Consider the following 22271-nt stretch of genomic DNA (forward strand, 5'->3'; position numbering starts at 1 on the left):
CATTTGTAGTACACGTGAATGAGGAGAAGGGCACTTCAATGTCTGACGGTGGAAAGAGGATGGCGCTGACTAAGCCGAAAACTCGTGACTCGAGATATTGAACAAATTCGATGAAGGCAATTTGCTCACTCCCAACAGCTACACAAACCTCTTTTTACGTGAAAAGACAGTAACCACAGCATGATCGAAGACTCTGCCCAACCACAACTTCATCGATGACATGAGTGATCCAGTCCTGAGAATCTCCAACTAACGTCCTTCACAAGATGTATCTCCTCGTACGCCCCCCTCAAGCTCACTCAATAAACCACATCTAACAGAGATCAAGGTCGCCCTCGCAGACTTGGTCGAGATCCCACCCCAAGACCTCGAGAAACCCCCAGCGCGTGCAATCGAGGACCTCATCAACGCGAAATTCGCCGATAAGGTCATCTTCGAAGTAGGCCTCTGCGTCGGCTTTCACTCAATCATCAAATGCTCAGAAGGCAAAATCGCATCTGGATCAGGCCATGTAGCCGTCAACGTCGACTTCCGCCTTATTGTCTACAGGCCGTTCAAAGGCGAGATCGTTCACGGCACCATCACTCACTCGAATCCACGTGCTGGCGTCTACCTTTCCCAGGACTTCTTTGAGGATATTGTGGTGCCGCCTGAGACGCTGTTCGACGGCACCGCGTGGGGTGTTGACGACCAGGGTGTTGAGGCCTTCATCTGGAACACGAACGACAACGAGTACTTCTTTGATCGAGCGGAGAGCTGCCTCTTCCGGGTGGAGGAGGAGCAGTGGGTTGACATGTCGCCCCAGACCAAGAGTCCTGGCGGTCAATTCATTGCAGAGGATGCGCAGACCGAAGGCGAAAAGAAGAAGACGCCCTACCTGGTCAGAGGGAGTATGATGCTTTCCGGGCTGGGACCAACGCTATGGTGGTCAGGGGAGCAGATTGAGGGCGAGGAAGATGGAGGTTAGGTGGTATGATCATGTTCTACGATCTACATTCTGACTAATCGCGAGCGTCCCACTAAGCCATAGCATTCGACTCTCGGCCTAATACAAGACTGTTGGACAACACTCCACAGCTCAGGCCAGGGCACCCTTCGAGTCATCCCGCCAGTACGGATTCCTTCGGCAGTTCAAACAAGAGTTGGCCGTGATCGAGGAGGAGAAGCAGGCAAGGTTCGAAAGACTAGCACTGCTTGGAGGCTGGTGGCCCGCTCAGAGCGAGTTAGCAGTAGCTTAGACTCCAAGGTATATAAGTGCTTAGCAGACGCCGACAAATCCATGAACGGCCTTTCAATCTTTTCGTTACCACCGCTGGCGGCCATTCGAGCCGAACAAAGGCGAGACGCTGAAGTCGGGGTCCACAGGGTCATTGTTTGATACCGGGCTCACTGGGCTCGTGCTTCGGCCAGAGTAAGCCTCGTTCGATACAGCATCTCTCTCGAAGCTCGAGCCTGCATTGTAGTGTGCTCCGTTATGCACTGGTGGAGTCTGGTAAGCCAGAAACTGCTGTCGCCGGACGTGATCTGCCAGCGGCGAAGCAGGGACAGGTGTCCGAAGCCGTCCAAGCGTCGGAGAGTCGTTCGCAGGCGAGGCGTTCATCATAACCGTCGAAGGAGGATCGAGTCGAGTATCGTAGTCATCCAGATGCTCATGGAATCTCGGAGACCTCGAGCCCGAGTCCGTCGACCTAGGCCTGAATGCTGCAGGGTCCGGCATCGCAAGATTGCCCACATGCTGCTTCGGCGACGGCAGGTAACCGACGTTCAGCAACTCGAACCCACCCTCAGCCCTCATCCCAGGCGGCGTGCTGCCTGTCCACTTGTTCGCCACGGTTACGTCTGCCTGCTCAGCGAGATCAGAACAGCTCTTGCTGCCGCTGTGATAGAAGCCTGTTTCACATACCTAGTCAGACCCACTGCTGGTCTCGATAGATGGAGCGCTGGCGCGTGTGCATTGGAGGCGGGGACTGGTACGAACCTCCAAAGGGCGCGAAGACATCGTTCGCTGAGCTCTCCTGCCTCTGATAGCCGGCGGAGTTGAGCTGCTCGCTTTCGAAGGGACCTTGGATGACGTGGGTGGTGGTTGCGCGGCGGTTCTCGATTTTCTTGCGGTGGCGTTTGGCGAAGAAAGCGAAGAGGACTAGGAGGATGACGAGAAAGCCTATGCCTCCTAGCACACTGCCGACGATGATGATCGTGCGGTTGGTGTGGCTTGAACTGCTGCTGGCTGCTTCTGTAGCTCCTGGTGCTGCCGCCGTCGAGTTGGTCTTTGCACATGAGACAAAGTTACTGCCCTCCACCACATACATGTTCTCGGGCATTTGAGACTTGAGATGGCACGTCCCCCTTTCAGTGCCCTTGTAGGAAAAGCCTGCACACTTCTCGGAATGCGAACATGCAGAGAAGCACTCTGCATATCCTCCGGCCTTTATTTTGATCGATTTACTCGTCTTGAACGTGCTTTCCATGTTGCAGTGGATGAGATACTCAGTCTTCGAGCTGTCTGCAAAGGTACTGCCATTGCCGGCCGGGCATGCTGGCGGCGATGGGGCAGAAGGCGAATCGGTCGATGAGGCTGTAGTCGGCTTGCTGGTTGCAGAAGTTTCCATGGGCGTTGTCGATGTCTGCGGCGCTGACGTACGAGTCGGTGTCTTCAGAGTTAGTGTAGGAGAAGTCTGGGAGGCATCGGTAGTCGCCAAAGTAGTAGAACTTGTGATCGTCGATATCACGGTCGTTGTACTCTTCACCTCCTTTGTCTTGGTGCGATGCCTGCGGTGATCAGGACAGGTCTCGCCAGGATTACACGGATTCATGCTGCAGCACCCAGTGAACCCATTCGCGCATTTGTAGAAGGCTTTCCCAACAGGACTACGAATTCATTGTTAGCAATAGTGCAAGGTACGTCACGAAATGTAACAAAGCATACCAACTGCGTCGTTTCTCGCTAAGGCCTTCAACTCCCGCATTCTCTGCCGACGTGCTTCTTGCAGTGCTGTCCAAGGCATCGATTCTGGCAGGTTTTCTTCTTCGGAAAGGTGGTTCTCTGCTCCTGACTCTTGAGGTGTCTTCGACGTCCAGGTCCTGGTCCAATTGACTCTCGAGGGCCCGCAAGCCATGATTTTGGTCTGACATTCTCAATGCCCAGGATATTGAGGTTGATCTTGATCTAGCGACAAGACTCAGAGGATCTTGAGTTTTGTGAGGAAGCGACGGTGCAGCAGAACGTGTCGTGAAGTCGAAGTCATTGTCCGCTTCCGGTCACTTGTTGCTGGCGAACAAAGGGTCGATCAATGGGCGTCGGCTCGACTCGGCCGACAGAGGGGGGCTGAGAGTCCCCTTGTGTGCGCAATCATGGTCTTTCTAAGACCTCTGGGCCCGACGTCTTGCGACCGCGATGTGGGCTGACGTCGTTCGTTGCTATGCTCTGCCCAACAATGGACTTTTCTGGAATGTGCATAGAACTGCTGTGGAATGCAAAAAGATCGGGCATGAAGACTCACGAGATCGGCCAGCTCTCCTCTTTACCTTGAGATGCGGAAGAGAGATAGAAATGAAACGCTCGCCACTTGCGTGAGAACAGACGGACGAGACGGAATAAGCCAATCGCGAACGTGCCTGTCTAAAAGCGGAGCAAATGCCGTTGGCGCTCGCAGAAGGACTTGTCGCATGCATTCTGCTCACAGCCGACTATCCTGCAGTCACCGCCGACTCTCAACAGCCTCCCTAAGCTTAGCAATGACATGAGCAGGATCCTGCGCACCGAACACGGCGCTGCCAGCAACAATCACATTCGCACCGGCGTCCGCAGCAGTGTCGACGGTCTTCTCTGACAAGCCTCCGTCGACTTCGATGTTGAGCTCCGGATACCGTTTCCGCAGCGCCTGGACCTTGGGCATCATATCGGCCATGAACTTCTGCCCGCCAAAGCCTGGCTCGACAGTCATCACTAGTGCCATCTGTCACATATCAGTAGACGCCCAGCGAACATGGAGACATGTGGCCGCTCACATCGGGTACTTCCTCCTTGTCGCTGTTCTCAAAGATGTCGTACAACACATCCACGTTTGTCCCAGGCTTGATCGCAATGCCAGCTCTCATCCTCTGGTCGTGTATATACTTGATCATCTCTTTTGGGCTTGTCTTCTTATCCGTCTTGACCTCTGGCGACTCTGCTGCGGTCGAGTCGATGGCGGCTTCGTAGTGGAAGCAGTATAGGTCGCAGCCAGCTTTTTGAAACTCCTTCACCCACTTCTTCGGCTACTGCGCCAGTCAGACGTGGACCAAGCAGTGGCACATTGGGTGTCTGAATCACGTACCTCACTGACCATCATATGGCAGTCAAAGGTGCCCTTGCCATTGGCTTCCTTTGGCCGGTCGACATGCGGTCGGATTGTGGTGACTATCGGGTGGCCGAGTGTGATATTGGGAACCTGTCAGGCTGTTAGAGGGCCGCATGTGTTCGTCAATGGGAGCAATCGCTCGTACAAAGTGTCCGTCCATAATGTCAATATGAAGCCAGTCGGCCCCACGTTCTATCGTGTTTGAGCATTCTTTGCCCAAGTTCGCGAAGTCGGCCGACAGTATCGACGGTGCTATGAAGGCTTTTGGTGCCATGGTGGATGTATGTCGCAGCTAGAAGAAGTGTAGAAGTCTTGAAGTGACGTTCAGCCGGGAGCTCGTCGAGCTTCACACGGCGATGCTTCGGGATGGTACGGAAGCTTAACATATGGACACATGAATATGCAGGTACTGGAATTGCTACATCCTCGTGAAATCCTAATCTGCAAAATTCGTTGTACTCTGCGCTATTGTTTGCTAAATAGAAGTGGACTCCACAAAACTGGAACGCGCATTCGAAGCTAGAGCGACTCAGCGGCTACTCATGGCTTCCACATACAAGGGCCATGATCGCAACTTGCTGTCCTGATCCACAACGTGAGTGTACAGCGGAGTCTGCCTCGCTCTGGATCGTGTCGCACCCAATATGTTGGCGTTCTTCTCAGCGTTGCGCTACTCCTGAGATCCCTCCGGCGCTACAAGTCATCTTGTGCACTCCTGATGCGCGTCATACTCACCACGGGCGGTCTGGGCTTGATAGAAAAGATGCTGAGCAGTACTAAGCGCTATTGCCTGTCCCGACGACGGAGAGCCCTATGTCAATGTCATCTGGTGCAAGCGGTTACATCTTATGAGCGCTTCAGTATGGAGAAAGGAGGGATATCTCGCTCGGACGGTGACGACGGTGGGGCGGGTGCGGAGGTCTGCAGGCGGTCACATCGAATTTGTCGAAGCGCCATGTCCGTTACACAGCAGTCGAGCCAGATGGCATACCGACTCTGTTCAAGGATCTGGCCTGGACCTCGCACAATGGCTTGGCCTGGACCCTACCTAGATATCCAGATGGCACAAGGCACGGCACGAAAGACTGGAAAGGTATTGATGCGAAGGCAAACAGCAGGCAATCGAAGGCAGCGCGTACAGGCGAGTGTTAAGTGTGAAGAGCGTCTGCTGAAGTCAAGAGATGGAGCTTAATGCCAAAATGCCGAGGTCTGCCCGGCCAATCACGACGCAAGGCTTCTTGACTTCATCTCACCACTCCAGGAACTCTGCCTTCTACTTCCACCACCACGATCGCGCCCACTTTCTACAGAACGCCTTCTCGAAGCCGCGGAATCACCAGGGATACTCTGTGCGGTCACGAGACCTCGTCTACCAGGCGAGACGCTTCCTTGGATCTCGCCAGCGGTTGCAGGGCGTCTGCGGCCTTCCATTGGCTCCCTACGCGCCCATACTGTTCTAAACATGTCTCACGCCAAACGCTCAGTCTCCGCTCATCGCGCCCATGTTCGCAGCAAGCCCCATCTGCCTACGAGATGAAGCCTTCGTGAGACCCAACCAGGCCTCGAAGGTACCTCGAGATGTCTTGCGCTGTGTGAGCGGACCGCCAGCCCGGGCCATGTAGGAGCCCGATCAGAAGTGCCATCCGCTAACCGCCCAGGAATGGCTATTACGTGCATACTCGGCAGGTTGGTATAAGGAGCAATGCCGCCTAGTCCTCTGCTTACTCTTCCTTTCTGTTGGTTCTGTATTCATTAGACTGCGTGTGTGTGCCGACACTTTCATTTTCAGTTTACTGCTTTTGCTCTTGCTTTCGACAGAAACACTTCGTTGATCGAAGTCATATTATTTCTCACCGCTGGCCGGTCTACAGATATTAAAAACAGCATCAACACCAGTTATACCACCGGCCTTCGCTCCGCTCCAGCCCTGCTCGAAATGTCCAGTACACTTCCAGCATCGACCTTCCATCCGTCTGCGCAGGATCGTACGATGGAACGCAGTACCTACATCGAAGACAAGCCGCAAATATCGATCAAGCGTGCACCGCCTTGCGATCAGGACAAGCACTTTGTGATATCGCCTTTCAGCGATGACTTTCCAACACCAAGGGCGAACATATATGGGCCGATCCTAGATGCGCCTGTCTCACCCGCAAGCTCCGATACGCAGTCTGAACAGAGCTCCACTTTCAGCAAAAGGACGTGCAAGAGCGAGTATTTCGATGAGCTGTATGACCTCACCGAGAGCGAGTCTGAAGGAGACCTCCCTATCCGCCTGTCGAGCTCGGTGAAGAAGAGGATGCAGCCTTCTCGAAGCAAGTATCCTTCGCTCGTCATCCCATCGCCGAGTGAGTGGCCTACGATTGAGAAGATGAAGTCTGCCGCCACTCCTTTGTCGCCACCTATCAAGCTGGACGTGCCTTACTCGGTTCTGTCGAAGCTTCGTGATTTTCGAGTGCCAAGTGGATCATCGGCACCGTCTTTAGACGGCGACAGCACTGATGAGGACATGGCCCTGTCAAGTTGTCCTTCGACTCCGGACATCGAACAGCAGAACGACAATGCAGAAACCTGGGATGCGCCTGTCCAGCTGGACCCTCGAAGCATCTCACTACTGGAACACATAAACCTTGAAGAACCTCCTGAGCAGACCGAAACCGTCATAGAAGTGCCTGCGGAAGTAGTCGAGGAGATGAGGATGATTGTCGACTCGCCACCGATCACGGCTAGAATGAGACTTCAGATCCAAGATCTCACACCGCCGGCGACTGCCGATCCGGAAGACGAGCTCTCTGCACTCTCAGTTCCTTCACCTGGGGGCTTCTTTGCTTCTCTGGATTCTTCGATCGCGCGACACACCTGGTCAGTCAACGAGCCTGGACCGAACACCAGCATTGCAACTCAATTCTATGGCGTACCTTGGCGGGATTCAGAGCCAACCACGCTGCCCACGAGTACCGCTACGTCTTTCTACGGCGTGCCATGGAGGGACCGACCTGAGGATTCTGTCGAGCACACCGTGTCTGCAGCTTCGCCTGAACCGAAAAGCGATCCAGTCACAGCTAAGCGAGTCGCCTTTTCAGCCGAAGACATCATCCACGAGGAAGACGAGGTCGATGAGATCGATGAAACCTACGACATGGTCATCAAGGAGAATGCATCAGCTCACATTGACCGGACCCACTTATGGCTGAGTGCGCAAACCGACTACATGAAGGCGATATGTGAAGACACCGATACCGACGTCGTCGACTCGTTCAAGGACGTGGAGGATGCTGTGCCTAGGACGCCGACAGAGACATCACCAGTGTCTGCTGGAGCTTCACCGAGCAAGAAATCTGTCCGCTTTGCCGATGCAGTGATCGATCCCACCGGAGAGAAGTCACCGCAAGTCGAGAAGAAGCGCATCTCACCCATTCACGATGGAACGTTCTGGGAAGGCTGGCGCCACACGAAGCGATCTCAGCGTGCTCGCGATGTCTTCACTCACCGTCAGGTCCGAGCTGAGGCAGAACATGTCAAGAGAACTAGTTGTCAGAGACAGCACCTCGACCAGCTACTGGGCCGGTATGAGATCACTACTATCGAGCGACCAGCACCGCAGCGGCCGATTTCAACGTTCTTACCTGCCGCCACCGAAGACGAGAGAAAGGAACAGATCCAGCGAGCTGAGCGTGAGCGACAAGCTCTGGAGCAAATGCAGACATCCTCCTGGCATCTGTCGGCACACAAAGAGCTCAATGGTGGCAAGCTGCTTACCAGCCCTATCGTCGAGACTTTCAGGGGTCGCAGAGATGTCAGGATCCTCGACCTTGGTGGTCAGGTGCACTGCAGCTGGGCTTGGACCGTAGCTATGGAGCATCCTGCTGCCACTGTCTACACCACTGTTTCGTCGGACGCCGAAGCCCACGTGGCGGAGTCAACACTCGAAGGTCCAGCAAATCACTTCGTCGTGGCCGCACCAAAGACCTGGGAGCTACCGTTCGAGTCGGACTACTTCGACGTCATCTCAGCGCGAAACCTCTACGCCTATCTCAAGACCACCTGGCCCAAGGGCCACGGCGCCGACGAATGGGATCTCACCCTCCGTGAGTGCTTGCGATGCCTCCGACCTGGTGGCTTCCTAGAGTTCGACCTCCTCGACGCTGAGCTGGTCCATCCCGAAGGCTCCGCCCAAGCACTAGGTGTGGAGTTCGCCTTCAATCTCAAGACCCGCGGCTACGACCCCTCGTCAGGCAAAAATTTCCTCCCCCGTCTCAAACGCGCAGGCTTCCAGAGCATCAAACGCGCCTGGCTCATCCTCCCCGTCGCAGAAGTCCTACCCCGCTGGACCGACGCCGGCAAAGAAGGCCGCATCAGCGAGGAACGCACTACCGAGCGCTCCATCGGTCCCAACGGCGAGGTAACAGCCTACGAACCTCCCATCACCGGCAGCACCAAAGACGTGCGCGCCATGACCGGTCTCGTCGGCGCGCGGATGTGGGAGCAGTGGATGCTCAAGCTGAACTGCGAGATGGGACGCGACGAGGCGCGATGTCTGGAGGGAGTGGCGAAGGCTTTGGAGGAGGCCGGGAAGGGGGATGCGGCGTGGAGGTGCTTGGTTGGCTGGGCCAGGAAGAGCACGTCCTGAGTGGAGGGAGTGGATGTAATGTTGTGTTGATGCTGGTTGTATATTTGATACCCACTCTTATGTAATACTTGGCCGCTTACGCTCATTGAATCTTAACCCGTCTGGCCAAAACTTGTCATATCTCGTTCGTCTCCCAATGGTGGTAGCTGTGCACGTGACCGCGACTAGCGCTTTCTGCCAGCGAGCTCGTGAACCTCCAAAACTCTCACAATTGGACAAACCACCTTTGCGCCCACCACCAGACATGCGACCACGATAACGACCTTTGAACCCCCTCGACCTCACCTCCCATCATGCTGTTCTTCAGCTTCTTCAAGACGCTGGTGAACCACGAAGTCACGGTCGAGCTGAAAAACGACATTTCGATCCGCGGGACGTTGAAGAGCGTGGATCAGTATCTTAACATCAAGCTGGATGATATTTCGGTGGTGGAGGAGGTGAAGTATCCGCATTTGGTGAGTAACTCTTGAAACCACTCCGGCGCGACGCGATCTGGAGGTTGGAAGAATGAAAGGTGTATCTGTGAGGCCTTAGGGAATGGCAGATATAACACAAGCGCGCGAAAGCATGGGAGACTGAGGGGCATGTTGGAGGTTATCTGAGGCTGTGCTGACAGGATGTACGACAGAGCTCGGTCAAGAATGTCTTCATCAGAGGAAGCGTTGTGCGATATGTTCATCTGCCCGCGGCTGCGGTAGACACGCCGCTGTTGGAGGATGCTACAAGGCGAGGTGAGTCCGACGTCCCGGCGACATATTACACGACGTGTGATTGCTGACATTACCCTACAGAGGCATCACAAGCTTCAGCAAAGGCGAAGCAGGGCTGAGCAGACCTCGCGGTATCCGACCCATCCACGAAGACACGCAACTTGCAAGCTCGGCCTCTCCCGACGGCCCGTTGGCCACAAGACAGCAAGGCGCAGCACGACGAGTACTACGGCTGCCAGAGGACTGCTACAGAGATAGCAAGCGATGCTGGAAGGAGGCCCAATGGGTCCTATGAATACTCCGCGGCCAGCTATGAGCAAGTCCTACGTATTGCCAACAATGTTCTGGTTTCCTCAGACAGCGTTCCGCAGAAGTGGTCTTTGTTGAAACTCGTGCTACCGTTCATCTAAATTGTATGCCCTATTTGAGGCTCTGCACAACAGCACAGGTAACCGCCTGATCACCAGTTGCTTATTTACTGTGCCCTTTGCAAGATCCAGAGTCATACAAAAAAGCGTCCTTTCGTCGACTGTACAAACGCCTTCTGATCCGACAGAATGATATACCTAGCTAATCGCATCGCCTCATGCAGGTACCCTCTCGCGCGATCGTGCATGTGCAACGCAATCTCGCAGCAGCAAGGCACACTGGCACCTGAAACATACCAATCCGACCGTCGCTCTTGCCTTGCGCGTTTGCACAAGAGGTGGGACCTGCCAATGCGGGTACCACCAGATGATGCTTGCTCTTGCCTCATGCCCATGCCGGTCTTGCCGTGCGGTCACGGGACCTCTTCGACTTCCTTTATAAGTCTTCTTTTCTCCTTACTTCCTTCCACCTTGACTCCTCATTACACCTCAACCGCCACCGTTGCTCAACTACAGACCACTCAATTCCACCCACCAGCCTACAAAATGCGTCCCACGCTCACCCCCCTCCTAGCCCTCGCCACCACCGTCACCGCCATCTCCAACCAAGTCATCCGCAACTACTGCCCCGAAGGCAAATTCATCACGCTCCTGCTCAACCAGACCGGCGTCGATGGCCCGTTCCTCTTGCCATCCGGCCAGGCCTACGAAGTAGGTGACTTCACTTCTCTCCCTTCACTCGACTCCGAAGCAGTGCTAACAGCCACCAGTACGCAATCAACGGCACCGGCAACTCCGTCACCGTCGCCAACGTCGCCGCGGACTTCGGTGCAGCGGTCCCACGCCTCGATCTGGGCACGAGCACGAATAACGGGATCATCTACTGGTACGCCTCCTTCCCCTCCCTCACCCTCACTTCCTTCTCCCTTTCCATCTGCTGACATGGGTGACGTTCCAGGGCCGTGAACAACCTCACCGGCGACCCCTTTGCCGACTCTAACTTCAACGTCACCTCGAGCGGCAAGAACGAGAACGTGTGCCAGAGCTGCGTTGGGTAGTACGTCATCACCCTCTTCTCATCCTGCTGCTTTACATTTGCATCTGCTGACTTTTGCGTGTAGCGACAAGCAAGTCCACGCCTGCATCGACAACGACGTGACGTTATTCCTCAGCTTGTGCACCATCAACGTCGCATGAGCGGGCGGAGAGTGAACTCTGAGCGAGATGACGGAAGAAGTGGCAGACTCTCACGGGTCATCGCAGCAACGGAAGTGACAGAGATGCAGGACATCGAATCATAGATGATACTGATACATCAGACCTAATGGAATTGCCTTTGAAGTGAACAGTGCTTTCGTCATGTTAATCTTGCGTTTGCTACAATTGCTACTCTGCGTTCGTACTTCATACCAGCAATGTTGAGCGAGCGAAGACATCGCAGCAATTCCATCACCCCCTCCCTTCTTGAACAAGTACAAGCCAGTACCATCTCACCCCATCCGCAACGCACGACACACGTCACATACCACCATCCTACCAGATCGACCTCTCGCGCCGTGGTTCAGGCTCGGGCTCAGGCCCTCTCTGCCACGGCCCCACGTTGCTGTATCCAACCCCATCAATCTTGCTGACCACCTCATCGATGACACCATGCAGCTTTGCCGTAGCCTGAGGCCCAACATCATCCAGCACAAGACCCGCCTCCCACCACAGCCTCTGCCCCTCGATCATCTCCTCTGAAGTCCCAGCCGTCGCCTGCAGGTTGTAGTCGGGAGACAGCGTTGGGGCCCAAATGAGGTCTTGGACTTCGGTGACTTTCAGGACAACGCCATCACCACCGGTCTTAGTGAACACCCGCTTCGCCATCACCTTCTCGACCGATCCAGACTCCAGTGGGATCATCGCGGTGAAGGAGGGAGCTTGACCGAGAGTACGCATTGAAGAGACAATCGTGCGGCATGGCTCTGTCAAAGATTCTTCGACGGTGGGCATATCGACGGTGACCTCCGCGTCCCAGACGTGGATTGGATAATGAAGGTAGGCAGTGCCAAGTGCAGTCTCTGTGGCGAGAACATGAAAATCTTGCTGGGCGGCTTGGTCGACGCGCAGAACCCGTATTCTGCCTTCGGAGTTCTTGAGGTGAACCTCATACACAACATTGGCAGCGACTTCGCCACCAGAGAAGGAGTCCAGCAGATACCGTGCGTCCGTGGTAGAGGTGGTCAAGCGTGCCAAGAAGTCGGTCCTGACAGCATCGCCAGCTTCATGCAGCTTCTTCTCGACCTCTGCAGTCTCCATGGCACCCGTGAAGAAAGCTCTGTCGTTGACATGGCGGATGAGAACCATGCCGAAGCGAACATCGATCCTTGCCAGGCTTAGATCGGATGAGGTAGAGAGCTGCTGTACAAGAGCGCTGAGCTCGTCCTCCAAGCCACCATTTGATGCATCGGCGGTCTCAGCGGTGGTGTTTGTGGTGTTCTCCTTGTGTTTGTCTTTGCTTTTGCGAGACTTCGGAGCTGGTGGAGGCTCAGGTTTCGGGAGCTCCACCGGCGGGCTGCTGGAAGCTTTTGCCATTGCAGTATTGTTGCCAGTGGTGGCACCCTTCTTCTTGCCCTTTTGCTGCCGCATGGTGTTGAAGGTGCGGGCAGGGGCGAGCGCAGGTTGAAGGCGTTCGACGACCTGGTCGTCGTCATCTTCGTCCATGAGGTTTGGCCCAGCGTCGAATGAAGCAGAATTGTGGTCACCATCGTGCATGGTTGGTGCACCACGAGACTGCTGTTCGTTGTCCAGAAATCCGGGAGGAGGTCTCGGAGCTGTGGTCGGAGCGTTGATAGGAGCCCGATCGTCGATCAGGTTGTTGTGAGGGTCAAAGGGGCAATGCTGTGGTTGTGCGAGATGAGTGCTTGCGGGCGGTGCTTGCGCTGAAAGCCTGGCGTGGGAGTTTCCGAGGCGGCGTCCAGCGTCAAGACGAGGACCAGGAGATCCTGAGTTCTGAGGATCGGAGCCAGAGGTCTCGCTAATAGCCGTACTGACGGGAACACTGTTGGTCGTTGAGGGCTGCATCCTCCGCTGAACACCACTTCTGTTGACTCTGCGCCTGTGCGGAACGTTGTTCTCCGTCTCCCAAGCAGCTTGATTAACTGCTGGTGCCACGAGTCCGATGTCATCAGTTGTAGCATACGTCCTAGAGTATGGAGGCATCCCATGGTAGTCTGAAGGGGTAGGTCCTTCAACGTGACGAGACGGTGATGACGTGGATTCATCGTTTAGGTCGGTGAGTGCCGCGTCGAGGGATGTTGAGCCGTTCTGAGCTGTAATGGAAGAAAAGACTCCAGCCAATGAAGCTGCCGTGGGGATGCCGGATCTTTGGAAGAGGCTGGCGAAGTCAGGTCTTGATTCTGTGACGTCGCTGATAGCATTTCTGGTATCAGTTTCCGCATGGTGTCCTGAGCCAGATGCCTGAGCTCTACTGGAGAAGAGGTTGGAGAATGGTTGACGATCCGTCACGGTGCTGTCGTCATCAGCGTCATTCGTGTTGCCAGCGGCCGAAGTTTCACTGCTGGAATGTGCGCGTGCCCTCGGTACTCTTGCTCGGCCTTGTAAGGCAGTGATGCCAAATCCTGGACGAGCCATGAAGTTTTCTCCGTCTGCTGGTACTTCCGGCGGCTCTTCAGGGTCGACAAGCTCAGTCTCACCCATGCCTGCCAAGAACTGCTGTACGCTTGGTTCCTGACCAACAAACCTCCAACGCTGCATTGTGTCGATCTGGGTGTTGTCGTTATCAGAGGATCGGATGTTGGCTCGTTGATCCTCAATTCGCTCGAACAGTGCAGAGTTGAGGATGTGCAGAGTAGAGTTACCGGCAGGCTCAATGGGAGTACCCAGTCTGGCGTTGAAAACGTGGACTGCTCGTTCGGCATCCCATTTGACAAGGCGTATGGCCATGCTTGATTTCACGGCTTTGGTAGATCGTACATCCGACGGGGCGAGCAGTCGCTCGAGAACTCCTTGTGGCATTTCTCGAAGCAGAAAGAATTTGACAGATGAGTTGCGAGTGGTGTAGTTGGCCATAACATGTACGACTTTCGGAGAAGGGGCGGCTGGAGCATTTTGTGTTGTAGGTGCCGTGTGTTGCTGTTGGCCGGTGGTAATGGGAGCGTCGTAGTCCAGCTCTTGAAACATTCGGACTGATGATTCTCGCTGGCAGCACAAGTCAGCATCTGGCGGTGGAAGTCTGTCGCCCTCTCTGAGAAGCTCACCTGCTCCCTCTCTGCAGCCGACACCTCCTGCAGCACAAACTCGTCGATGACGGTGGCGAGGATATTGTCCGCCTCCGGCCCTACGTCCTGCCCTGATGGGCAGACTACGCAAAACATCTGTCACGCAAGGTCAGCTGTTGCGATGGCACTGCGGTGGAGGATGTGTGCTCACCCCCTGTTCGGTGTCGTAGTGACAACGCACCGAGACATCATTGACGCGGCTCTTAAAAGTCGCTATGATGGCGTCTCTCGCCGCCGCGTCGAAGGCGTACAGGGACGCGTGGTAGTAGATGGCCTCTGCCATCATCGTACAAGAGGTGAGATGCTCGGCAGTGAAGAGCCCACAAGATTAGTGTTGAGTCTGAAGGTGCGGCGTGAAGGTCGCAAAGCGGTTTGAAAGTCGAGAAGAAGGTCGCCGTGTTTCACCGAACTTTTCAGGCGCGAGAAAGGAAGGAGCGTGACGCGCTAGCAGCAGGCAGGCACGGCTCTTCTCCGGCCGACGCCAGAAGAAGCCGCCAGTACAGTGGCAGAGACAGTGGTCTTCTGCTCTTCGTCGACCCTGAGAAGAGGCGGTATCAGGGTGAGCTTCTCCTTGCAGGTCCTCCTTCAACAGTTCCATATCGCGTGCCGCCGTATATATGCCTATCGCACAATGTCATCTGCGACCATCACCGAGAGGGCAGCAGGAAGTCGTCGTGGCGCGACGAACTCTAGCTTGTTGATCTGCGCCTCTAGAGTCGCCGTCGGGCTCCTAGAAAGGGGTAAAGGCGAGAGAGTTGATCGACGAAAGGGAGTAGGAGTAGATTCTGCGGTCATGACTAGAAGGATGGAGAGGTTTCTGTCAGCGAGTAGAATGGGTCAGGTCGATGATGACTGACTCAAAGAGCGAGATGACTGCGTCATACCGCAAAGCTGTCGAAAACAACAAAACGAAGAAACAGAATTAACATGAAGTAGTCCTTCAAGTAACGATATCTATGCACTTACAATAGGAACCCACACCCCAGCGCCGTCGCTAATGACCGACAATAGCCTGCCAACTGTTCTTTGCCAATGCACTCGCGTCCTGTGACCTCACTCACACCTCCGCGTCTTTGACGTCCCTCTTCACCCCCATAACCCACCTCATCTCCCCGACCACCCGATCCATCTCCACACTCAACTGCCGCACTCTCTCGTTCTCCTTCTTAGTCTCATCCTCCATCCCCTGCAACCGCGCCTCATTCTCCCCCCTCATCCCCTCCCACAACTCCATAATCTCCCCATTGAGTTTCCGCGCCCGCTCAAGCTCCTGCCGCATCTGATCACTAACCACATCCAACCTCGCCAACTTCAACCGATCCTGCTCCCTCGCATCCGTAATCTGCCCAAGATCCGTCTTCCAAGCCGCCGCTCGCGCCCGATACTCCGCTGCTAATTGACGATGGCTCGTCTCCAAGATCTCCGCGTGCAGCGTAGCGTGCTTCGTGCTCTCGACCATCTGCTGCATGTCCCTCCGGCTCTGCTCCTCATGATCGTCCTTCTCCTGCTGCCGTTGCCGCGCCAGCGTCTCCGCCTTCTCCCGCCGTTGTCTCTCCACCACCAGCTCCGCCTTCATCTCCTCAATTTTACGATCTCGTCGAGTGATCAAGCCGGAGTCCACGTCCCTAGCGTGGCTCAGGTTGTCGTTCTCTTGCCTCAGCGCCTCGATCTGGGGCTTGTAGGTCTGTAGACTCTTTTCCAGCTCCTGGCCTTTTATGCGCTGTTCATTGACTTCTCGCTTCAGTCGGTCGTTCTCTGTCATCAAACGTTCGATAACGCGTCCGCTTTTGCCCGACGTTGTTGCGTGGCCAACTGCTGAGCTCCATGCTGGGGAGTTCTCTGGGCCGGGGGATGAGGTGCCGTTAGGTGTCGGGCTTGGTGTGAGGCCGTTTACGTGTGCTGAGTCTGACCGTGGGGTGCTGGCATTGTCGCCGCTGAGTCTTCGTGAACCATTCGGAAGGGGGCTGAGCAGTCCTGGTGCGGTCGAGACGGATGTGTTTCCATTCGAAGGCGAGCTGGAAGGTTGAAAGCCATTCATGGCGAGCTGCGGTAGTTCTTCTATTCGTAGACTCGTCTTCCGTAGACTATGACTGGGGCTGGCTATATAGGAGGGCTGTCAGTCTTGTCCATCTTTCGTGGCAGCGGCAGATGTGCAGGTACGGTCCTCTCAACAAAGAAGCCGCATTTGGACACTATGGCTTCGACTTCGACGACATACCTGTAACTCCTGCCGTCGAGGCGGTGTCGACCCGGTATCTCCTCACAACCTGCGGAGAAGTCTGTGGACTCGAGCTGCGCGACTTCATCTCTACGCTCTGCGAGTGACCGAGTTGGCTCGTCCAGTCGCCGGTGCTTGTGTTCCAGACCAGTACGAGGGCTCGAGACCAGGGATCACGGCGGCATGAACAGATGTACGAAGCAGAGGCGTTCATGCAAGATCATGGTAGGATATCAGTCTGAGACATCAGACGACGTGTAGGCACTGCTGACAGACGCCCGTGCCAACGTGCGGTGCAAGGATGCCGCTTTGGGCAAGACAACAAACGTTGGAAAAGTGTGGAGCAACATGAAGGTTTCGGGGCGCGACGGGTATCACGACGTCTAAAGGTACCAGGTACTTTCAGACACTCGACATAGCAAGCACATCTAGCGCAAAAGGACGGACAGGTATTTGGGAATCGTTACCAGTTTGGTCATGTACATCAAAAATCATGCAGCCATCAATCGTCGGTCGCCATTCTTCCCAAGCCGACCCCCCTTTACCCTTCACCCAACCCTGAGTGCCTCCTCTGACTCCTTTGCCCACTCGCGCCACTCCCAGTCTCATGCTCCTCCAACTCCGCGTCCGCCGGCCCAAACCCACCCCACCCATCAAACTCCTCCGCCATCTTCACCGCCGCCTTGAGGTAATACTGGTTCGGGTCGCCCCACGTCTGGCTCGCCTCGTGCATACTCCTGAGCGCCTTCACGTAATGTGCATCCGTCCGGTACTTGCCCTTCAGCGCCTTGTCTGTGACGTAGGACCAGTCTCGGCCTTCCAATTCGACAAGCTTGATCGTGTCGATGTTGATGGCTGGCCGGAGCTGGGAAATGTAAACGAGGAGTGTGAAGAGCCACCATTGTCGGACAAGTGGGATGTGAAATTTGGCAGGCAGGAGGGGCAGGAGAATCCGGACGGCGTGCGAGGTAGTGAGAAGATGGACAGCGAAGAAGTCGTAGCTCTTGTCCTCCTTCGGCGTTTGCGCTGCGACCACCAAGGCCACAGCTACCTTCTGCGATTCGGAGAACTGCTCTTTGGGCGACTTGAGCTGCCATGCGTTCCAGTAATCTAGTGCTGCATTGGCCAGTTCCTCATTACCCAGGATCTTGTCGATGTTGTCGGCGCCTTGATGATCGGAGAGGTTGTCGAACTTCGGGTCACGGCTGACGCGGTCAAGGATCGTGAAGAGTGAGTCGCTTGGATTGGATGCTGATTTGGTGTACTTCGGATCATCCAAAAACTTATGCCAGTCGTTGTAAAAGCACGTTGCCAGCGCCAGACTCTCAATCGCCACCGTCCGACTACTCAGCTCCTCCGCATAGCCAAGATGTATGAGAGGATGTCCCAGCCCAGCGATCAGGTTGTTGATGAGCGGCTCCTTCCCTTGTAGTAGGTACTCGTTTAACAACGAGTGCCAGTCATACCCATGTCGCACCAGCTGATCCTCGAAAAAGTCGATGTATGCCCGCTGGTACTCCCTCTTGCCCAGATAGTCTCTCCAATCATGCTGGCTGATCTCGCCGGGACTGTCCTTCCATGGCTCAAGGTGTTTGCTCTCCGCTTCATAAACAGTGTTCAACTGGTCTGAGTCTGCGCCGAGGATGTATGCCGATCCGAGAACATGAGGTCTGCCATACCATATCTTGTCAGCGAGCGCTAGGCTGTATCGACGGACTGTCCACTCACGTATGGTTGTGGAACCGCAGCTCATTGTAGATGACAGAATGGTTGATGTGATCTGACCAGCATCACCGATCAGCTACATGTAGCAGAGCGAGGTAATCAGTCAGGCGTACTGGCTTTCAGTAAGTGCTTCAGTGTTCGTGCTCGCTTCTCAGGCTGCTCTTCGATGGCATGGATCGTGGGCTTGGGGAGTTTGATGCTGCCGCCGCCTCCTAGGTTGGAGAAGAAGGAGAAAACATTGCTGGGGCGGCCTATTTGGAGCATTTTGTCGAATTCTAGGTGTTGTCGATGGTGTAGTTGAAGGCGCCTGGTGGATGGTATAGAGACAAACGTCACCTCACCTCACCCAAAGTGGGGCTTCCCTCGCGTCGCGTGCACATGCTTCCTTTCATCTCACCTCGTTCGACCTTCGCTGTCACGCCAGGGATACAACAATGTGATATATGCCTTTCCTGCCGATAACGCTTTATGAGGAGAGAGCTTTACTAATTACAGAGGGTGTTGTGAGTGACTCCTCGAGCATCCCTGGCGTCCTGATGTCGAGTCTTGGATTCACCCGCAGTCCAAACCGATCTGGTTGCGAATGCGCATAATTGCTTGCATAATAACTCGCTTCCACCACACACGGAAGCACAGGATGACTGTAGGAAGGTCCTCCGATGTTGGTCCCGTCGAAGGATCAAGTAGAAGCGATGCACGCTTCTCTAGTGCAAATCTGCAACCAAGACATCAGTGCATGAGAGCCACCTTGATCCTACCGGCATATGGACTACTCGGTTTTGTCAACTGTGTCTCCTCAACACACCTCTACACCAACAACAACAACAACACTTGCGGCTTGGAATATTGACGGAATCTCACGACACCCAACAGCCTGTCACATCATCACGACGTCCAATGGTCGGACGAAAGACCAGCCCTCGATGTGCTAATTGCAGGCAGCGCAAGATCAAGGTGAGCAAGATGAGATCGTTCTGTGTCACTTCGGCCGTACACTGACGGACAAATGGTGCGATCTCGCAACGCCTTCCTGCTCACAATGCCTGAAGAGCAAATGGCCGTGCCCTGGTTACGATACACACTCACGATTCCATGCATATTCCCAAACCCCTGGTAAAGCAACATCTGGCAGTTCAGGATCTAGCTCGAGCAGCAACACTTCGACCCCTCCTAGCCATCTAGCGCTATCCAGGCATCGCTCATCAAGCATTCCGACCACCCCACTCAGCGCTGCCGACCTGCTTCGCAACCGCTTTGTCTTCAAGATAACGTTCGAAGGAGTAGCAGCACGGTTGATGGTCGTTCCCGAGCAGCACATCCTCAGACACATCCCGGTACGGATCGGGACAAATCACGCCTTGGACGATGCCGTCGGCTGTGTCTGCAGTGACGAGCGCCGCGACAGCGTCTGCACTACGATAGCGCGGAGCCAGATGTACCCTAAAGCGCTCAGAAGCTTACAGCGGGTGCTCACGCAAGAAGGCAAAGCCATCTCGGCCGAGACTATGGCTGCTGCTACATTGCTTCAAATGCACGAGCACTCAATGGCACCTTCGTCTAGTGGCTGGGTCACCCATGCGAACGGCGTCATTAGGATGCTGGAGCTTCGCGGTCCTTCTCGAATGGAAGGCGACCTTGACGGAGCCATCCTACACGCCGAATCTGGGAACATCTTCATCGATGCTCTTCGGAACCGCGCAGTCTGTTTCCTTACCGATCCCCGCTGGAGGGCCTTGATCAGGTCGGGTTCTGCATTCCGAAATGCGGATCAGGACACAGCGCATAATGCCATGATGACCGTTGGCTTCTCTATGCCTGGCATCGTCGCTCGTTTCGAGGATTACCGTTCTGGCGTGCGGGGGGTAGAGGACGTCGTTCTGGAACTCAGCAAGGTTTGCGAACCTCTGCGGGAGTGGCAGAATGTCTTCGAATTGCAGTACTGCTCCTCTTCATCTCCGTTAGAAGATAAGAGCGACGTTAAACGAATGGCGCACGCCTCGAACGTCTCGTTTCACGTCTCCCACATCTTGATCTATTACGTGGCCGCCGAGATGCACGTGTCCACTGTGGGCACAGATATCAGCATCCCGGAACTACCGGGCTTTCCAGCCCGCGAAAACGAAGCTATCACGTGTAATCGTTTGAGAGGACACTCTTCAAAGGCGCAGGTGGAGCTGTCCGCTCTGGGCGCGATTGATGGCCACGCCGCATCGGGCACCGCGTGGCTCAAGACGATATTGCTCGACAAGATCCTATCCGCGTCACAGCCGCATCCCAGCCTGCTGAGCTTTCAGGAGGTAATGCGTGACCTCAGAGCCGTCATGGAGGCTTCGGTCGCCAAGTATCCAGACAGGCATACGGACTCGCCATCTACATCGATGAGCAGATTTTAGGAATGCAGACACGCTGGAACAACGATGGACTGCTTCTTCGATGCTACCATTGTCGTCAAGCTCTGAAGGATCCTAGTCGTCTTCCAGCTTCAGCATGTCCAGCGAGTCCTTCCACAGCTGCTGCTCGCCCTCCTTATCATACGCCCACGGCTTATATCCTGGCGTACCCAATGGAGCATCTTCTGGCACCGGACGCGACACGCCGCAGTTCTCCATATAGAAGCCACCGACACCCTCATACTCCTTCCCAACAGCAGCCAGCACAATCGACGCAGACCCTTGCTCCACGCTCATCATTCCGTCTTGGATGTGCGGCATCTGCAGATACTGCTCGATCATCGCTGCCGCTTTCTCGCTATGGCTGTTCTGGAGCCCGGTTCTGATCCCGCCTGGATGGACGCTGATAGCGTGGAGGCCTTGCGATCCATATCTGCGGTCGAGCTCGTTGGCGAACCAGATATTAGCAGTCTTTGCTCGTGCGTAAGCGACGAACTCGTCATACTCCCGTTCTTCGAAATTGTAGTCGCCGAGATGCATTGGAGCCATAGTGTGCGCGAGGCTGGCGACGGAGACGACGCGGCTGTTGAAGCTGGGAGTCGTCGACTTGAGCAGGAGTGGTTTCAGGAGGTGGAAGAGGTAGAAATGGGCCAGGTGATCCACCCAAAGCTGGCTTTCGTAGCCTTCGACGAGCCGGAACGGCGAATTGGCAATGCCTACAAGTAGAGGTCAGTAGAATGCCAAGTTGCCAACAGCGCATGCTATGAAGTATTGCTGACCTGCATTGTTAACCAGGATATGAAGCTGGTCGCTCTTGCTCTTGAACTCTTCGGCTCCATTCTTGATGCTCTCAACGCTCTCAAGATCAAGCTTGATCACCTCAATTGCTGGCTCCTGGGGCAGACTTTCCTTCTTTAGCTCTTGCAACAATTCATCTCGGACTCTCTCGCCCTTGGCATGGTCGCGGGAAGTGAAGAAGACTTTGGCTCCGGTCCTTGCGAGGTTTCGCACTTCGTCAATTCCCAGACCGTTCGAGCCTCCAGTCAAGAGGACAGTCTTGCCGGTCAGCTTGCCGATCGAATCGTTGTCTCTAATAATCTGCAGCGCGGTGGGCCGGGCATCTCCGGGCCCTTTGGGGTTCTCGAACAGGGAGGCATAACGACGAGAGTCTTGAAAGGATTGGCCCATTGTTTCGGCTTGAAGAAACGATGTCTTGATCGTTGTACAGGCTATCTTGGAAGACTTACCTTTATATATATCATCTACAGGTACCGTTCAATCGGAACGGACATCATGAAGACCACTCTTCCCTTGCAATCAGCTGCTCGCTACTTCCAGCTTCGCAACATATACCAGTTGAGTCTTGTGCGGAGAAGAGCAGTGGAGCAGCAGGAGACGGCTGGCTGTGATGCCGTGCACTGGACCATCTCTTTGCGTCTGCGTTCTTTCGGGTCGATGAAGGCCGATTGGCTGTCTCGCAAGATGCGACGTTTTGGTTGATGGTCTGCAACAAACACAATACGGAGGGGAACGCTGTGGCCGGTGTGAACTGCTAGTCGTGCCCCTCCCGCCTTCGCAGGAAGCTCATTATAGAGGCTTCAAATCCTGTG

At 55.0% G+C, this 22271-nt stretch overlaps 12 protein-coding genes across 12 annotated transcripts; 5 read left to right on the forward strand and 7 right to left on the reverse strand.

Annotated features, from left to right (window-relative positions):
• Positions 1–266: 266 nt before the first annotated feature.
• rpc25 (DNA-directed RNA polymerase III complex subunit Rpc25) lies at positions 267–967 on the forward strand (the record flags this gene model as incomplete). The annotated part of the gene is made up of 2 exons (XM_064798431.1): positions 267–278; positions 329–967. The coding sequence occupies 2 exons, from the start codon at positions 267–269 to the stop codon at positions 965–967; spliced, it is 651 nt and encodes a 216-aa protein (XP_064662758.1).
• A 336-nt stretch (positions 968–1303) lies between these two features.
• LTR77_001170 (uncharacterized protein) lies at positions 1304–2468 on the reverse strand (the record flags this gene model as incomplete). Its single annotated transcript, XM_064798432.1, has 2 exons — positions 1304–1890; positions 1979–2468. 2 exons carry the CDS (start codon positions 2466–2468, stop codon positions 1304–1306), a joined length of 1077 nt encoding a protein of 358 aa, XP_064662759.1.
• A 19-nt stretch (positions 2469–2487) lies between these two features.
• On the reverse strand, positions 2488–3116 carry LTR77_001171 (uncharacterized protein; the record flags this gene model as incomplete). Its single annotated transcript, XM_064798433.1, has 2 exons — positions 2488–2769; positions 2931–3116. 2 exons carry the CDS (start codon positions 3114–3116, stop codon positions 2488–2490), a joined length of 468 nt encoding a protein of 155 aa, XP_064662760.1.
• Positions 3117–3698: 582 nt separating this feature from the next.
• On the reverse strand, positions 3699–4614 carry RPE1 (RIBULOSE-phosphate 3-epimerase; the record flags this gene model as incomplete). Its single annotated transcript, XM_064798434.1, has 4 exons — positions 3699–3956; positions 4009–4257; positions 4317–4430; positions 4486–4614. 4 exons carry the CDS (start codon positions 4612–4614, stop codon positions 3699–3701), a joined length of 750 nt encoding a protein of 249 aa, XP_064662761.1.
• A 1386-nt stretch (positions 4615–6000) lies between these two features.
• Positions 6001–8970, forward strand: LTR77_001173 (uncharacterized protein; the record flags this gene model as incomplete). Its single annotated transcript, XM_064798435.1, has 2 exons — positions 6001–6026; positions 6159–8970. The coding sequence occupies 2 exons, from the start codon at positions 6001–6003 to the stop codon at positions 8968–8970; spliced, it is 2838 nt and encodes a 945-aa protein (XP_064662762.1).
• Positions 8971–9263: 293 nt separating this feature from the next.
• On the forward strand, positions 9264–9799 carry LSM2 (U6 snRNA-associated Sm-like protein LSm2; the record flags this gene model as incomplete). Its single annotated transcript, XM_064798436.1, has 3 exons — positions 9264–9425; positions 9599–9701; positions 9762–9799. 3 exons carry the CDS (start codon positions 9264–9266, stop codon positions 9797–9799), a joined length of 303 nt encoding a protein of 100 aa, XP_064662763.1.
• Positions 9800–10594: 795 nt separating this feature from the next.
• On the forward strand, positions 10595–11245 carry LTR77_001175 (uncharacterized protein; the record flags this gene model as incomplete). The annotated part of the gene is made up of 4 exons (XM_064798437.1): positions 10595–10759; positions 10819–10934; positions 11007–11105; positions 11170–11245. The coding sequence occupies 4 exons, from the start codon at positions 10595–10597 to the stop codon at positions 11243–11245; spliced, it is 456 nt and encodes a 151-aa protein (XP_064662764.1).
• A 336-nt stretch (positions 11246–11581) lies between these two features.
• LTR77_001176 (uncharacterized protein) lies at positions 11582–14611 on the reverse strand (the record flags this gene model as incomplete). The annotated part of the gene is made up of 3 exons (XM_064798438.1): positions 11582–14248; positions 14308–14424; positions 14480–14611. The coding sequence occupies 3 exons, from the start codon at positions 14609–14611 to the stop codon at positions 11582–11584; spliced, it is 2916 nt and encodes a 971-aa protein (XP_064662765.1).
• A 774-nt stretch (positions 14612–15385) lies between these two features.
• Positions 15386–16634, reverse strand: SHE3 (mother-specific HO expression; the record flags this gene model as incomplete). Its single annotated transcript, XM_064798439.1, has 2 exons — positions 15386–16428; positions 16547–16634. The coding sequence occupies 2 exons, from the start codon at positions 16632–16634 to the stop codon at positions 15386–15388; spliced, it is 1131 nt and encodes a 376-aa protein (XP_064662766.1).
• A 453-nt stretch (positions 16635–17087) lies between these two features.
• LTR77_001178 (uncharacterized protein) lies at positions 17088–18535 on the reverse strand (the record flags this gene model as incomplete). The annotated part of the gene is made up of 3 exons (XM_064798440.1): positions 17088–18216; positions 18275–18326; positions 18385–18535. The coding sequence occupies 3 exons, from the start codon at positions 18533–18535 to the stop codon at positions 17088–17090; spliced, it is 1332 nt and encodes a 443-aa protein (XP_064662767.1).
• A 775-nt stretch (positions 18536–19310) lies between these two features.
• LTR77_001179 (uncharacterized protein) lies at positions 19311–20664 on the forward strand (the record flags this gene model as incomplete). Its single annotated transcript, XM_064798441.1, has 2 exons — positions 19311–19384; positions 19464–20664. 2 exons carry the CDS (start codon positions 19311–19313, stop codon positions 20662–20664), a joined length of 1275 nt encoding a protein of 424 aa, XP_064662768.1.
• A 72-nt stretch (positions 20665–20736) lies between these two features.
• On the reverse strand, positions 20737–21849 carry LTR77_001180 (uncharacterized protein; the record flags this gene model as incomplete). Its single annotated transcript, XM_064798442.1, has 2 exons — positions 20737–21377; positions 21441–21849. 2 exons carry the CDS (start codon positions 21847–21849, stop codon positions 20737–20739), a joined length of 1050 nt encoding a protein of 349 aa, XP_064662769.1.
• Positions 21850–22271: the final 422 nt, after the last annotated feature.

Source organism: Saxophila tyrrhenica (assembly GCF_035928015.1).
Source record: "Saxophila tyrrhenica strain CCFEE 5935 chromosome Unknown scaffold_2, whole genome shotgun sequence".
Lineage (NCBI taxonomy): Eukaryota > Fungi > Ascomycota > Dothideomycetes > Mycosphaerellales > Extremaceae > Saxophila > Saxophila tyrrhenica.